Raw genomic sequence first — 17,868 nt, 5'->3', positions numbered from 1 at the left:
ATTGAAGGATTTTAAAAGAACAACAGCACCCTGAGACGTTTAAATGCACGAAGTATGTACAGTGTAAATACAGTCGAACCTCCACTAACGGCCACCTCTCCACAACGGCCACCTCTCTATAGAGGCCACTTTTTTTTGTCCCGGCGGACAGTCCATACATTAGCACTTGTTTAAACCTCTCTACAACGGCAACGGCCACTAAAGTGCGTCCCCAACGGCCAAAATAACCTCTCGACAACGACCAGTACAGTACTTTTTTGTAAAAACCTTTTTTTATAAACTGATGCAGTAATCGACATTTGTCTTTGGGACATTACATTTCTGTATCCGTTTTAATGATAAACGTATTTTGATTGTGTTCCGTTTATATGCTGCAGTAAGCATAAATTGTCTACAATAATATAGCGAATGTTGCGAACCTTGCTCGTTTCGTCTTGTTAACGTTTTGATTCAAAACATTATTAACGTTTTATTGTGTACTTTATCTATATATATTATTTAAGATTGGATTGCCATTATAGGCTACAGTAAGCATGAACTTGGCACAATAAACACGTTGTACTTCCCAAAAGAAAAGTGTCATATTACACCCCTACCTCCCCATAACGGCCACCTCTCCACAACGGCCACTTTCTTCTGTCCCCAAGGTGGCCGTTGTGGAGAGGTTCAACTGTAGATAAATAAATTACCTCAGTGGAGCCTGTGAAAGCAATTTTGTCCACCTCCATGTGTTCTGCGATTGCCATTCCTGCTGTTGGTCCATATCCCGGGATGATGTTCACCACACCTGGTGGAAAACCAGCCTGGACAAAAATACACAACATAGTTCATCACTGAGTCTTCTGAGGTGCCCTGTAGTCTTAGGCCCCGTTCAGACCAGGTGACAGGGCCTGGAGTCAATTCAATAAAACTTTTACACTTGTAGTTTACCAGCTGGGCAGTTGGTTTGACAAGCCTACAGGAAAACTAATCTAATGATTAGTTCATAAACGAGTTCAAAACTCATTGGTAAAGACTTCTACCGATGTTAAGCGGACTCATGTAGTGCATGGGTGTTCAATAACAACGGTCCAGATTGTAAGTTACAAGTGTAAACATTTTATTAAATTGGCCCCTGGTTCTCAGCATATCTCAATGGGAAGACATGAAGTGCTCAATTACCCTGTCCTTGCAAAGGCACTGGTCTGAACCCTGTGATGTGGGGAGCAAAATGGCGAATGCTACATGTAAATAGACTAAAAAAGAAACAATTGCTCTTTGGGCACCTCGGAGTCTTCAGGAACAATGTCCTTTTCAGTGCCAGGGCAATAACTGTAGGTCCCTGGCACGGGCACATAGTGTGAACAGGGCCTTGTTACCCTAACAATAGTTCTGAACATATTAAACATATCAGTTGACGACACAAATATCAGTGCTCCCGCAGGGTTCAAAACACTGTACAAGTACCTTTTGGGGGTTAAAGCATCCATGAATAACCTTTTTTTTTTACTTTCTAACTTGAATCTACACATCACCCAAATAACTTGTGCAAAACAATTTTGCAGTTTGCGTTTTAACAATTTTTTTGAAACGCTATAATTTTTGTGGGCCATATACTGCATGCTGCTGATTAAGTAGGCAGGATGTGGAGCATGCTGACATAGATTTAGGAGCCCATGTCGTTGTTATACTAAAGGAAAGGAAATACATGTAGTGAGCATTTGCAGCTTGTTGTTCTATTGTCTTATAGTGTCCACAGTGTCATTGCTAAAAGAAACTATTTTTTGCCTGATTGTATTCACTAAACTCAACTAAATCTCTCAAACTCAACAGTACTCCAGTTGAAGTCTGAAGTTCCATGTTCCTTAATAATCCACTTCATGCCTCCTTCCCCCTACCCCCCTCCCTCCATCCTTTGTTAGTGGCCAAATGAAAGTGTGATCCATATGTGTGTAGGGATGGGGACGATTGGGTGGTTGGGGGGGGGGGGGGGAGGGGTTGTGACTGACCCAATATTGCCTCATTATTAAATTAATTATAGGGTTTACAAGTCAGAAGACTGGTCACAGTTCCCTATTTTTCTGAGGGATTTTTGAGGGTTTGCATCTGACCCAAGCACTGTAAATTTCTACCAATCATACCTCGGCAACGAGTGAAGCCACATACAGAGCAGTCAGGGGTGTTTGCTCAGCAGGCTTCATCACCACCACATTTCCAGTGGCCAGGGCAGGGCCAAGTTTCCATGCTTGCATCAAAAGTGGAAAGTTCCAAGGAATCACTTGGCCAACAATGCCCACAGGCTCATGGCGGGTATAACACAAGAAATCGCCATCTGAAAGAATAACATTCTCTTGTCTCAAGGAACACGACTCTCATCTCATGAGACGAGACCAGACAGTCTTCTCGCGAGATTCTTAAAACACTGTAGTACAAAAGCTTCACCTTCTTATCAGGTAGAATGTGACCCTTAAAATGAACAAAAATCCGTTTTGTGTTTTGATTTCCAAGAAAACGTAAAATTGCTCAAAACTAAAACAAATTCTTGAAATTCAAATGGATTTTACAAGTCAGACACCTTCCCTAAGAACTGAGCTACTGACCCTAATAAGTACCAGATCTATTGTCAGTTGAAGTTGTAATATGTAATATGGTCTCTACTAGATCTACCAGTCCCCTGTTGACATCACTTCACCCAGCCCAACTATGCACAAATTCAACATATTTTTAGGGTGACAGAGTAAGGATTCCAGAGTACTGGAAATAATAACTGGTCATCTGAGACTCAGTCCAATGATATAATTTTCTAATTAAAAATGGATGTTTGGTTTATCAACAGAGTTGATAACTTAAGGTAAATTGGCCACCATAATAGAGATTAAAGTGCTGACATTTCAAGCAGCAGAGCGAATCCAATGTCTGATCAACTCTAAGATTTGCTACATGTATGATATGGTGTCTATCCAGAGAAAGGACCTGGTCATATTTATCAATTTTTTTATTAAAGGCACGCATGCATGTATTCAAAATTACACACTAAGTCAAACTAATAATTAGTTTGACGTACATGTACAAATATGGCAATAATTATTATTGCCTTATTTGACTTCCGTTTGCTGTAGTATAAAACACTCTAAATGTCTAAATGTGGAATATAGTTTAACCATGATACAGTGTAGTTATATCAAAAGCATCACCAATTACATTAATTTTTACACATCTAACTGTGCACTTACCAATGGGAATTACCTTGCCATGGACTTTGTCTGCCCACCCAGCATAATAACGGTAACACTTTGCCGCCATCATCACATCAATGTTGAAAGAATCACTGTATGGCTTGCCATTATCCAAAGTCTCTAAACTCTGCAAAAGGGGCATTATTTAAATATTAAACATGATGCCAGTTGAGAACATTATTTTGATGAATTATTCAGTGACAGAGGCATACTAAGGAAATCCAAGTGCTCCTATCAGTAGTCGGATAAACATCATGCATACTGCGAGGATTTGCAATTTGCATGACCTTTGTCCAATGAACCTTGTTTAGTGGCCTTAGCTCCCACAACTGTCCCGTAGCTCAGTGGTAGAGCATCAGTTCTGAACTAGGCAACATGAATAAAGACTATGCAACCTTTTGTTTTTACATCGACAAGTTGGGCTTAGAGAGACAAAAGCATTTGCACTGCTCTCTCAAATTAAAGAGGCATGACTTGAGTAGGCCCGTTTTCAAAAATCCAGGTAAGATATATAAGTACCTGATTATAATAAAAATTTTGAACAATGTAAGCCAACAAGGTTATAATTACTAGAAATACGTGACTCGCAAAACCTCGCGAAGCTGGGGCTCGGTGGAAAGCCCTCTTTCGTGTTGTAGCATCAAATGAGGAGATTAAAAGGTTTCTGAACATAGCAACTATTTTGATGAGCATGGTCTTTTCGTAGTTCCACAGGCTAGTTTGCGGTTAAAAATCAATTTCTGACGCGATGAAATGCACAACGGGCGTGAAGCGCTGTCGTGTTCGATGAATTTATTTCCCACGGAAAATTATTTTACCGCGGCCACAAAACGTGCAATTTCTTCAATGCAATCTTTCACAAAAAAAGATTTCTGGAAGAAAGGGAAAAAATTCTGGAGAGATAGTTCTGCATCAGTGAATATTGATGAACATTGCAGTTGAAATTTGATCATGCACGCATATTTTTTCCGATGTATGCAAATTTTTTTCAGACGACGCGAGACAGTCTGACGTCATTGCGGACACCTTCAACTAAATATACAAGCATACATATATATAAATATATTTTTCGCTCGAATTCGCGCGGCTTAGCTCCACTCGGGCCGGCTCGGCCCGACAAATTTATTAACCTCGCTACGCTCGGGCCTTCGGCCCCCGCTTCGTGAGGAATTATGGAGGAAATGTGTGGTGTACATAGAGGACTTCTTCTTTTCAAAGGCTTTTCAATCGCCCTTGAAATCTAAAATTAAATTCCAGGACTTTACAAGCACTTCAAGGAGTAGGACGAACCCTGCCCCTGGTTGCTTCATGCTACAGAAACTGGGTTAAGCTCTGCTCATGTGGGCCACTTAGGATCAAGTGTGACTTTACCTTACAACACTTTTTGTTAGATAGTAAAGAACTTACTGCAAGATAGGCACGATCTCGCTCTATCATGTCTGCCAGTCTGTTCAACAGCCTCCCACGATCTGAGGCATTCATTGTTCTCCATGGACTGCCCAGTTTAAAAGCCTCCTTGGCTGCCTTAACAGCCACATCAACGTCTGCCTGCAAGTGAACATCAGAGAAATATAATAGTGAGTATACATGTATTAGCTAGTGTAACTAAAAAAAACACCTTTTCATTAATGTGAAACCTGTCTTACTACTGGGCAACTGAAAGCATGAAAACTTGCAACAAGTCACAACTCCATTTGGCCGCGCCTTGCATGAACTTGTGATATGGCCTTCAGTGAAGTGCATGTACATGTAGCTCAAATTTGGATCTAACTCAATGCTATTGGTTGCAATGCTATTTCCTTTGTTTGGCTATGTTAATGTACATGTAACCCATTCAAGGCTGTACTGAAATGGCCTTTAACTACCAGACAAGTGAACCTGGAACATTGCTTGCACAACTGCAAAATCACCTTTATCAAAGGACCAAACAAGACTTTTGAGAAGCCTGATTTTTTATCTACTTAAAAATGAAAGTCCATCAGGCCACACAACACAAGTTTCTGTACTCAGGTGGTTAAGGGTAATATTAAACAATGTATTCCCATACTGACAATACAATTTTGACTAATAGTACTCCCCCCTCTCATATAACTAAGCCTCACCCTGCCCCCCCCCCCCCCCAGGCTAAGCCCTTAATAAATCTCTTTTTTTCTCAACCTTTGCACCTGCATAATGTTCTTGCAAGATTCATGAATACGTGAAAAAATTCAAAGAAAATTACGTTACTTCTATTGCCACCAAATTTGGCACACAAGTTTATAGATTTACTATTAGCCCCACTAAAACCCTTCACTAACAAAATTATACATGCAATCCCCACCTGGAATAGAAAACTGAAACTGTTGCAGTCAGCTGCTGTAAGCTGTTAGCTTGCATTTTTATTGTCAAACCTAACCAAATTTTTTTGGCAAGCAAAAAAATTATTGCTTAAAATACATGTACTCTCCAAAACTTAGCACCCCACTCCACTCCAAACAAAAAACAGGCTACTTAAAAGAAGTATTAACCCCAGTCTTAAATATTCAGAGTTCTCATTTGACAATACATGCCATGGTACAACAAGAAAATAATATTCCAAACATGTAACTTGAACAGACCTTGTCACCTTCAGCCACATCACATATTTTTTCTCCTGTTGCAGGGTTAATTGTTGGGAATGTTTTGCCACTGACAGAATCCACAAACCGATTGTTGATAAAAACCTATGAAGGCAAGGTTTTAGTGTTAAAAGTGTATGAAAAAATAATTTAAAAACTTGCTGTATTGTTTTTGCTTTGTTTAGTTTAGAGTCCCACTTCCTCAACCAGTGAGAAGCAAAACCAATACATAAGTGAATTGGTTATATGTATTTGCCTCAAATTCTGATTGGTCTGTTGCGGTGTTTGGATCTGTTGTGAGTGGTCAGAATTTTATTGCTAATGATTTAGTTTTGACCATTAATTCCTGGCAGTACCCTGTTGAAAACTACAGTACAATGTTGTTGTAAAAATAATATTATAATATCAAAAATAATAATAATAATAATAATAATAATATTTTTATTTAAGTGTCAGCCTGACATAGCAACAAAAGATTAGCACTAAATGGGAACACTTGTTTTAAATTTATAATTATTTTTGTTTTGTTTTGTTTTGTTCCATTCTATCCAGCCTCTGCAAAGGTTAACTAGTCACAGCAGATATTTAAAATAACGTGTCAATGGCTCAGTGGTTGTAATAATGTGATCATTAAGTGAAAATAAAACTGACATAAATAAGCTTGGCATTGAAGGTGTCTATGTTAGGTAACAGTTGATCATGCAGGGGTCCCATCAGATAAAGCTCTTCCTTACTCCTTGAACTCAATTGAATTTATTTCTTGGGATGGTTGGCACATCATCTCATTAGTGTTGTAATATGGGGGAAAGGGGGGGGGGGGGGGTTCCCAGCATCCTCTTGCCTGATAAATAGGGGCCCTGCAGGAACTTATAATTAAGGGGGTCAAAGTTAATTGCATTAATCCACCATGTTGTTTTGGAAAACAGAGCAAAAATCTCAAGGAGCGAAATACATGAGCCCACAATTAGTTATTTTATCCACATGGTCTGTGATCCAAAATAATGGCCGAAATCGTACTGAAGGAGATAGGTTTGGCATATGCAGAACCAACAGAGATTCAACTGATTGAAGACTTTAAAATGGTACTTCTGATGCAATTGAAGTATTTGATTGTCAGTCAAAAAATTGCTCACTTACTTTCTTTAAGTCCATTTTGCTTGAAGCCTTTGATCTGAACTTCTGCGCCATCAAGGGCGCATTTACTTGGCGTTTAATGTGCCATTTCAATTTTTTTGTGGGAATACCGCAAGGTCATGGCCTGATAAAAACATGTAGTGTCATGATACATACATGTATCATAATTATTGCACAGTTGGTGTATCATGATCATAATAAACCTCTATTAGCCACCACCATGAATATCACAAGAAAGAGAAAATCTGCCCCTCAAAAGTAGCTTGACTCAATTTCTTTTTCTTTAAGGGTCAAGGATGGCACAGTGGTGAAAGCGCAGTCCCTCCCACCAGTGTGGTCTGGATTCGATTCCCAGACTCAGTGTCATATGTGGGTTGAGTTTGTTGCTCAGGCTCTTGTCCTTGCATCCAGATGTTTTTCTCCGATACTCTGGTTTCCCCCCTCTCCTCAAAAATCAACATGTCCAAATTCAGAATTCAATCTGAACAGTGTTCCCAATAAGCGTTCTTCGCTAAATAGATGTATTGACACTTAAATAAAGTGATTTATTCAATTTAATATTTATTTTGCAATTTGAGCCCACAATACATTTACACATTAAGCGAGAAAAATGTACATGTGCTCCTCAATATGGCAGCTTGACTCAGTTTCTTTGCAATTGGAACCCACAGTAAATTGCATATAAAAATCAGAGACTAAATATTATTTATATCCTACAGTGGAACCTCTCCTTACAGACCCCTCTCTATTACAGTCACAGTTCACTTGGTCCCTGAGTCTAGTGAGAGAGTGAAATCCATAAAAAGCCCATACTTCTCTAAAATGGACACCTCTATAACACAGACACTTATTGCTGTCCCCTTGGTGTTCATAATAATGAGGTTGAACTGTACTTGGTACAACTGAGATGGCACATAAATTATAAAATAAAATTATTTAACTAAAAATGTACATTGATGAGTCAGAGATCATTTATCATAAAATATGCTTTACAGTTTGACTAAGGAAACCATGAACAAAAATTAATGCTAAGATTATTATTATTTCTGGAATGTTGATTGTTCTGTGTCCAAGGTAAGATCCAAGGTCAAACAATTCAACAAGAATTACGAAAGGAAAACACACACACACACACACTGAAACCACAAATTTAAATCATTATTCTCACATCCGTCTGCGGTCTATTTGTCTCCTATCTGATTGGTTGCCAATCTAATTTCCAAAACAATACATCATTCCAGAAATAATTGTGGTGATTCAAATGTAGAAATAGAACTTTATAACATCCACCTACAGTAGGCAAATGTCTATACCGTATAATCAAAGGCGAGACTGTTGTTCAAGCAGCAATTCAACTTTAAGCCATATAAATTACAAAATTATACTGCTTTTTTCTCATTCTAACCAATGCAAGACAAAATACAGAGGTTGTTGCAATACAGTTAAAATATACAACTTTGCATTTTACCTACCTGATTATATTTGACGTCTGGACTATCATCAATCTTTACCTGTTAAATGATAAACAAAATAGAGTTTCAAGAAATTTAAGTATATAGAAACAATTTTTATTATTATGATAATTAATTATATCATGCTTAGTGACCTGTGATTCAAGTGTCGATACATGTATAATTTTAGGGTTTTTAGATTATAAAGTACAGCACATTTGCATTCTCCTACAAAAGCTTCAACCCTATAAATTTAGAAGTAACATTTCTTAATTAGTGGTCTTGATGTGTCCATGTAATTGTTTTTTTTTTTTTAAATCCATCTGTATACAAGTGCAATTTATGTAATCTGTGGCAAAATATATTTACAACACCTCAAGGAAAATGATAGGTAACAAAAACCTTAGCGTAATTATATATATGGGACTGGCTCCACATCCCTCTCCCACCCCAAAAAGATACCCAAACCTATATTGGTGTGCTTTATAGAAAACTCATGTAAGAGGTATATGCAGGCCACATTAGCTACATGTACATGTAGCAGTTGTACATTGCAAGCGCTAAGGAGTTTGAACTCAAGACTTCAGCTAATGGTCTAAGTGAGGCTTAAAACTGCAATGTCTGGATTTCAAGTCAAGCAACCTTTATTACTGCATTTTGCAATATTGCTGTTGGTCACTGGGATTGTGGATTCCAAGTCCTCATTCCATGTCCCAGAATTCCAGGTTCCTGTGTTTCAACCTCATCTTCCAAGGTCAAGCAAAGTACGAAACAAACTCAGACATGCACTATCCAGCGATGATCTATATTTTTGTTACATATTGGGTAGCTAAGTCACCTTATGTAATGCCTTTATTTATTTAATGGCAATAGCAGGTTTCTTTCGGGCCTGGCTGTTCCTAGCCTCCCACGCAGACGTTCTTAGGGGTTCGTCACACGTTCCTGCCCCACGAACGTCTGCTGAAACGAACAGCCACTTCCGTTCGTCGGCAAATTGCCTTTGTCTGAACAGACCAATCAGCATTGACTCATTATGACAAGTAAAGACAATCACATTCTGCGAAACAATTAAAATCATCACCCATGGAGATATTTTTCAACCACGCTTCCGTACGTGCATACACGATTGAAATTTTTCCTTCCACAAAACTCTTTGCATTTTCTTCAGTGATTTCACTCAGAGAAGCGGCAAGAATTCCAAGATTTGCCAGTTTGTCTACCTGGTCTTTCATAAGATTTACAATCGGCAAAACCACAACAACAATCAGTGATCATGACCAGCAGCTTCAAGAATTGAATTGTAAATAATAAATAAATAAGTGACTTTCCATAAACAGTTGGAAGGTTTACGAACATATAAGTTTTCTTCTGCACAAATTGCACTATGACTTCTCTTTGATACGCGTTCAACTCCCTTATACCAAACGTTTGGCACACATGACCAAAAACCACATTTAAGTCCGCCATCCCTCGGGTAATATTTTTAATATCAAACACGAGTTTACCCAAAGTTGGGAAACAGCTCCTGATTGGTCCCTGGTCGACGAACGGAAGTGGCTGTTCATTTCAGCAGACGTTCGTGGGGCAGGAACGCGTGACAAACCCCTAAGAACGTCTGCGTGGGAGGCTAGGCTGTTCCCTCAGTTTGTACATTTGCATGTATTAAAGCCAGCGTGACGCCGTGATAAACAGGAAACAGGAATTCAACAGGTTTAGATCAGGCTAAACGCACGCAAGGTTTAATCCGCTATTCAAAACACTAAAATTGCAAAAGTGGAATAAAGTTACCTCTGCTAACGTGGCAAAACTAAACTTGTTGAGAGCTGAGGCAGGAACAACCCGCCTGGCAAGAATCCCTCGAGACAATAAGCGAAGAGGAAGTCGGAACGCCATGTAGAGCAACCTCACTCGTTTCCAGTGCTGGACTGATAAGAGTAGAAACAAAGATGGTCAAAGCAGCACTTAAGTCTTCACATAAAAGCAGTAATACGCTGGTGGCAGACTTAACCCCAAATAAACCTTCGACTCGGCTCTTCAGAAAGTCACGCGAAAACGTTTGCACGCGCGTAGCTAGGAAATAACAAGCTTATCGAAACAAGTTGAAGTACTTTGGTTTACATTTTTACGCATCAGTCCTAGCTTAATAAACAAGGCTTACTTTACTTATAGGTAATGTTATTAACAAGCAAGTGGCATCTGTAAGCTTATTTATGATTTAGCTCAAAGTAAAAGCTATAAGAACTAAATTGGTTACATGACGCAGCACTGGTGAAATACGATGTGCAAGACGTTCTGACTGAAATAATTTCAAACGGTCTTCTACTTGTTTTCGACATCTATTCGAGAGACAACTAGCTCTAAAATCAACGAATTCTGTATAAACGAGAAAGAAAAGTGAGAAAAAATACAATAAAAAGTCTAAACACTTACCTCGTCACTGAAATTCTGCGGAGAAAGAAATTGGGGGAGGTGCCAACTTGTACCCAGGCTATTCTCGGACTAACGGAACGCCTGCAATATTATGCGGCTGTTTTCCGAAAAGCTCTAAAATACGTACACCCCCACCCTCGAAAGTAACGTTAATTCTTTTTATCTTCCTCCGAAAGTAACGCCCCACCTAAAAGTAGTGGCCCTTCGAAAATGACAACTCAACAACAATAAAATGCCATATTGTATTTGATATAACGTTTCAAGAAGTACTTTATGACTCAATATCATCCTAAGAATAAATTGCGTCCCCTGGTATTTCGATCAACTTACAATGCGGTTAAAGTATTTACGTAACATAATTAACTACAACACGAAAAATTACTCCTCTTACTTAACTAAAAATCACCAATAGTCTCGTGCCCTCGGTCGTAATTACCGTTTAATTTGTATCAACACATGTTTCTTTAGATAACGTGGAACGACCTTCCAAATTTAAAGAAGTCACTGAAGAGAAACTCTGTTCTCCAAAGCGTAATGCGGATGGAACAGCCTGAGTGTGGGACTAAACAGTGCGCCTAGAATCATTTGTGATTTGATTGCAAACTTAACTGAATCCTGCTGGAAATTATCATTTAAAAGCTTTATGTGTCAACAGACAAATGATACAGTAAAAAGACGCCGGGGCGTTTACTCCGGGAGGAGTTGGTGTATGTTTAGCACTAATTGCAGGTGGAAACGTATCCTCCCGTCGCGATTGAGCTAAAGGAATGGTTTGAGTCACAAAGATAGCGTGATGTTGTTTCGGTATCATGGCTTGCGTCATGCGACTTGTCACGACAACGACCACACAAATACAGGCCTACTCCCTGACTAACGTTTTATTCTGGTTATGTAATGCCAGTGAATGTAAGATTACAAATTGTCCTTGTTTCGTCTAAAACAATAAAAAGGATAATCGAAATTGACAATCGAACCTTTAATTTTTTTGTGAAATGGATTTGCATCAGTTCTACAAAGTGAAGTGATGTGTGTTCAGTAAGCTTATAAACCAAACGTATTGATACTTATACTACGGCAAAGGGCTCATTTATTTGGGCCAATATTTCAACTCGTACAACTAGTCTTCTTCAGGGCCAGAGTTACAAGAAGAAGACTGTACTAGGTGAAATATTGACCCAAATAAATAAGCCCTATGCCGTAGCGTCAGCGGTGCAATCAGTTTGGTTTATTTACACGTAAAGTGACGTCGGGCACGTGCATTTCTACTACAAGAGATCCGGCAACGGAACGTATTCAGAACAGTTTATTTTGCGTCGTGTGGTCCCCTGCATCCAAAAGTTTTTTTTTTAAGCTTATCAATTACCTTCCCTCCTCGCATTCTACAATCTGTCAAACAATGTGTTATTTCTTCGCCAGGAACTCTCCATTTTCCACCGTTTAAACTGTCGAGTACTTCTTAGAAGTTATTCTTTCGATTTACCACTTCAAAACGAAAGGGTTAATTGTCTTTCTAAAAACGGCATATTTGAGTCTAAAACATGCAAACAATATGGCCGCTGAAAGAAGCCTTCTATCACGGGTATCTGACGTTACACTGGTAGAAAGACTCCGTCCCCTCCCTCCAGACATACGTGCAAATAATGAATAGATTGAACCGTTTTTGTTGAAGATAATGAGAACAATAGTTAGACAAAAATATCCCCTCTAGGAGAGAAAAGAATTTAATTCAGGTTCAATTGATTTTTATAACATAGCGCGCGGGCATCCTAATCTAATTCCTATTGGCGTCATCATGGTACATTTCTCAACAAACGCACGGCCGTGCGTCCATCCGATGACGTGTGCAAGTCAGATGGGGGAAGCATGCGGGCGCTGTGTTATTAAAAAAATTTTACAGAGATACAACACCATAAAAAATGTATATTTATAAGAGCTTGAAGCTTAATGAAACGTTAAGATTAAACCAATATGAGAATCCATTTTCGCCTTTTTTTTTGTACAGAGAATTTTGTAATTAATCGGGAACAAAACCTGTTTTCCAGGAATCATTTACTTTATTTTCACTATGTTATAAAAGAATTGGTTCATGCTTTTAGCTGTGCGTATATCGAGTTATGGATACACTTGGAAAGTTTGGAGAGCACTCAAGAGCTAGAGTTGCTCTCTCGTGCTCTCCAAACTTCCCGCGTGCATCCATAACTCGATATAAGCACGCTAAGCATGAACAAATTCTTAAATTCATGCACATCTGTGACTACAACGAAAAAATGTATACAGCTGTTTCGACAAAGGTTGTCCAAAAAAAGCTTAAAAGCGTACGCAACAATGCCGAAAGGTAGTCTGGGAAATACTCAGTAAATTTCAATAAAAGCTCAGAATCCATAATGTCTCGACCGTACAGCGAAGACTTGAGATAGCGGGCAATGGATTCTGAGCTTTTATTGAAATTCCCACAGCTCTTCGGCTTGTTGTTGTTCATAGTTAGACTACCTTTCGGCATTGTCGCGAAAGCTTTTACGCATTTTTTGGACAACCTTTGTCGAAACAGCTGTATATAGATAACCGAATTTTTAACGCAGTTGGCCCAGGCCTCCCGTGTAATTAGTTGCAGTGTAATACGAACCTTGTTTTTTGTTGTTGTTGTTGTTGTTGTTGTTACACTTTGCTTTGTTCAGGTGCAGTGGAGAGTTAATAACAGGCGTAAACGGAATGTCCTTTAAAAGAATTACAAACGTTTTTTAACCATCCGAAAGGAACGGCTACCCGATAGTAGTGGCCCATTTGGCCTGCTAAATCCAAAAGTAACGGGGCCGTTACTTTCGGAATTCTACAGTACAGAACCTAGTGTGTGTGTACATGTGTGTAAAAATTAGGGCCAAAACGGTTCTAATTTTATGGGGTCTAAAATAAGTCCGAGAGTGAGCTGAAATGGTCAAGATAATTATAGGGCCAGTTTGCCGCAATTGTGATATCAACGGCTCTACGATGGGTTGAATAGTCCTCTCGATCACCAGGATTACCAGGAGCTGAAATTGGCACTAATTCGGGGCTGAAACAGGCTTTTCAACTTACAGTAAATGTTTATTGCTACCTACATCACCTTGATGAGTTCAAACTTTTAATCTCTCATAGCAGTCAATTAATTCTTACCTTAGGGAGCTTACACTAAGTTTAACTCTCGACTGCTTTTATCTATAGCACCTCATTTACATTCCGTACAGGAAGTAAATTAGCTAAAACTTTCGATAGCTTTTTTCCACTAAGTTTCACGCACTGAAATCGACTTGCCGATATGTTGTCAATACTGAAGAATAATCTGTTAAACTTTTGACCCTTTGCCTAGCTTCCTTTAATAGCGACTCCTTCGCCGTCTGAAAAGTGTAATTGTACGTTCTCCGACTCACTTTTTCCCCTCACCCTAACACTGATGCATTTTTGGCCGAGTCTCTTGAGCTCTTGCAGATAACAACAGGTCTTTAAAATTCGGTCTGGTTCTAACTCTTATGCCACAGGCATCCCGCGCAATTAGATGGAGTGTGTCAGTACTGACAGAAGTCTTCGTTAGAATGTTACGTCTTCCGAAATGGTTGGCCGTGCAGCTGAAACGGATCGATGAGCGTGATCCTAAGTAATTTATAATTAGCAGAAACTCATGACGAAGTTAAACTTGCAACGCTCATAAAGTGGTAATAGTCGTTTTTGCTAAAGCCGGTGACACACTAGGCGAATAAATTCGCCGATCGCAGCGAATTTGATCGCGAGCGATTTTAGCCACCGATTGATGCGGACACACTTGGCGACGTTTTTCGTCGATCGCGGCGTGGCACTTCGAGCTTGTTCCCTGGCTCCATCTTATCGCTACTATCTACCATTTTGAAAAGTAATATGATAAAATAGCCCATCTTGATTGTTCGGCGATTCGCAGTAATGAGTGAAGAAAATCGCGGGAATGGGCACACTTGGCGAATGCCGGCGAATTTAATCGCCGGTATCTGACATGCCTTTCTGAGTCGCAAATTCGTAAAAATAGCCAAACACCGAGCGTTAAGTTCATTCCTTTCTGGTCTTAAATTCGTGAAAAGAGCTAAAATACGAGAAAAAAGTTGGTTCCTTTCTGGACTATAATTCGTGAAAATAGTTAAAAAATCAAGCGATACGTTTCACAGGGGCACCCAACGGATCGTTTCGGTAAATTATCTGTTCGAAAGGCCCTTAATCCCCTACAATTTTCTTAAGGAAATTTTCAGCTCGAACGTTCGTGATATGGGAAATTTAAGGCCTAGCGTTTTCGGATTGGTAAAAATGTCGTTTCGGTTACCGAAAAAAGGTCAGCTAAGATGTTCGGAAAGGAAATAAGACCTAAGGTTTTCGGAAAATGGACAAAAATGCCCTAGTAATTTCGAAAAGACTCAAGTTCCCCTAGAATGACCGAACAGATAAAAATATTATAGCGCGGCCTGAAATGAACCTACAGAGCTTTAAAGCCACTCAGACAGCCTAAAATAGCGTTTGAAAGCATCTGAGAGAAAACTGTCGTTGGGTGCCCCTGGTTTCAGTATTGCTGTCTGCTCTGAAATTCGTCAAAATAGTCAAAAGTGAAGCAAAAAGTTAGCTCAAGTCGTGAAAATAGCAAGTAATCGAGAATGAGTTTATTCCTGTCTGATTTCAAATAAAAAAAAAAAGCCCAAAATCGATTAATAAGTTCATTCCTTTCTGGTCGCAAAGTCGCGAAAATAGCCGCCAAAACTTGTGCAGTAACGCCGATCCTTTCTGAGATCAGATTTGAGAAAATAAAGAACCAAAATCAAGAACTAAGTTCGCTCGTTTAATTTCTGGTCTCAAATTCATGAAATATTGTATTTAAAAATTGAGCAATTTCTGGTCTCTGATTTGTGGTTCAATTTTTGCTTGCTGTGTTCGGTAGGTTTGTTTCTGTGTTTCTTTTGTTCAGTTGTTGTGTCCTATTGTTGCGCTGTGTTGCGTTGGGCTGAGCAGGTTTGTTTTGTTTCTTTGCTGTTTTGTTGTATCCTATTTTTGTCCTATTGTTTGTGTTGTCCTGGTGTTGTGTTATGTTGAAGGGTGATTGATGGTAAGATGATTGAATTCCGTATTGAACTGTAGTGTATAAAATTGCTGAAATTAGTTGTTTGGTTTGTTTTGCTCTTTTGTTTTGTCCTATTGTTTTACTGTGTTGTGTCGAATTGAGTTGATTAGGTTTGCTTTTCTCTTTTGTTGTCTTCTATTGTTGTGTTGAGGGAGTTGTGTTCTGTCCTATTGTGTTGCCTTTTTGTTGTGTTGTATTCTGTTCTGTTCAAGGGTGATTGGATGGTAAGATAATTGTCTTCTGTATTGAACTGTAGTGTATGATAGCAATCAGTGGGTTTATTGAATAACAAAAGAGGAGTGTTCACTCTCTATACTGAACGCTTAGTTAACTGATTCCGCCCAAACCATCCGGGTGGTGTCGCACTTATATAGGCAAATAACAATAGCTTGATGGCAAAACCAATCAGAAGCAAGTGGCGTCATCACGCATTAACGAACGGGTAAAAAGCAATGGAATAATTAATGCAAAGAACTTGACATAATTAAAATAGATTAACATAAGTGACTGAAAATATAGAAAGAAAATATTCGCGAAAATAATCGCGTTTGGTAAAGTCGGCCGCTAGAAAAGAATAGAAATAGATTCGCGTGGGATATTTATGATATATTGACCTAGTTGAAGACATGTTTTTAATCACGGGTTCTCCGGAAAATCGACCTCAAACAACCTTTGCTTAAGTTTTCGTAAGAAGGTTTTTTAGCGAATTCGGTTCGCTTGTGTGTTAACGTAACTACAAATCAGTTGTGTTGATCGTTTGATGTAAAGTTTTTCTGTTCAGTAAACCTCAACTGCCTTCCAGTTGGTCCCTTAAAAAGCATAAAGTTTTGTGTTTGATTCAAGTACGAAGCTCGTACGTTGATGATTTCTGTAACAGTAGACAACTTTACTGCTGACAACTTACGCGCGACAATTTCTGGTCTCAAATCTCAGAAAAAAGCCAAAAAACAAGCAAAAAGTGCATTCCGTTCTGGTCTCAAATTGTTTAAAATGAGCGAAATTCGAGCAATAACTTCATTCTTTTCTAGTCTCAAATTGGTGGAACTAGGAGTAAATCGAGCAATGACTTCATCCTTAATTACTGGTCTCAAATTGACGAAGACTATCAAAAGTCGAGCATCTAATTTATTCCTTTCTGGTGTAAAAATAATGGAAATAGCCAAAAATATATAGAGAGCAATAAGTTCATACCTTTCTGGTCTCTTATTGGTGAGAAAAAATAAAAATCGAGTAATAACTTTATTCCTTTCTTCTCTCAAATCCGATTAAATAGCCAATTATCGAGCAATATGTTCATTCCTTTCTGGTCTCTTGAAAATAGCCAAAAATCCAGCAATAATCTCTTTCCTTTCTGGAGGACTTCACATACCTAGGCAGAAACATCAGCAAGGATGGTGGGTCTGATCTGGACATACTGGCAAGGATTGGGAAGGCAAGAACTGCTTTTGCAGTACTGAGGCCTGTATGGAGATCAAAGGTGATATCCAGAAAGACCAAGTTAATTAAGGATATTCAACACCAACGTGATTGAAGTCTGTCCTCCTGTATGGTTCAGAGACATGGAGGGCAACCAAAGAAACCTCCAAGAAACTGATGTCCTTTGTCAACAGATGCCTGAGGTCCATCATGGGCATCCACTGGCCAGAGGTCATAAGGAATGAAGAACTGTGGGAAAGAGCTGAACAGGAGAGACTCGACACCCAGATAAGAAGGTACAGGTGGGGTTGGATTGGGTACACCCTCAGAAAACCAACAAGCAATATCACCAGGCATGCACTGAGATGGAACCCACAGGGAAAGAGAAGTCGAGGTCTCCCCAGGAAAAGCTGGAGGAGAACAGTAGACGCACGATGAACCTAGTAAGGCAGGCTATGCCTGGAGGGAGCTTGAAACGCTAGCCCAAAACAGATCAAGATGGCGAGCTGCAGTTTCCATGG

The 17,868-nt window shown here is 39.2% G+C and overlaps 1 protein-coding gene across 1 annotated transcript in view; it reads right to left on the bottom strand.

The window, feature by feature from the left end:
• LOC146476113 (aldehyde dehydrogenase, mitochondrial-like) overlaps positions 1 to 10,867 on the bottom strand; it is a 19,118-nt gene extending 8,251 nt beyond the window's left edge. The window contains exons 1-8 of the mRNA XM_085114935.1: positions 10,828 to 10,867; positions 10,186 to 10,322; positions 8,419 to 8,457; positions 5,813 to 5,917; positions 4,623 to 4,763; positions 3,213 to 3,342; positions 2,121 to 2,311; positions 690 to 803 (exon numbers count right to left, since the gene is read on the bottom strand). Of these exons, the coding sequence (XP_084971061.1) occupies positions 690 to 803; positions 2,121 to 2,311; positions 3,213 to 3,342; positions 4,623 to 4,763; positions 5,813 to 5,917; positions 8,419 to 8,457; positions 10,186 to 10,290 (825 nt within the window). The 5' untranslated portion in view covers positions 10,291 to 10,322; positions 10,828 to 10,867. The remainder of the gene's footprint in view (positions 1 to 689; positions 804 to 2,120; positions 2,312 to 3,212; positions 3,343 to 4,622; positions 4,764 to 5,812; positions 5,918 to 8,418; positions 8,458 to 10,185; positions 10,323 to 10,827) is intronic.
• Between the last annotated feature and the right edge of the window lie 7,001 nt (positions 10,868 to 17,868).

The sequence above is a fragment of the Pavona decussata genome, unplaced genomic scaffold (genome assembly GCF_977016875.1).
Source record: "Pavona decussata unplaced genomic scaffold, jaPavDecu1.1 SCAFFOLD_79, whole genome shotgun sequence".
NCBI lineage: Eukaryota > Metazoa > Cnidaria > Anthozoa > Scleractinia > Agariciidae > Pavona > Pavona decussata.
This window is presented reverse-complemented; position numbering and strand designations above follow the sequence as displayed.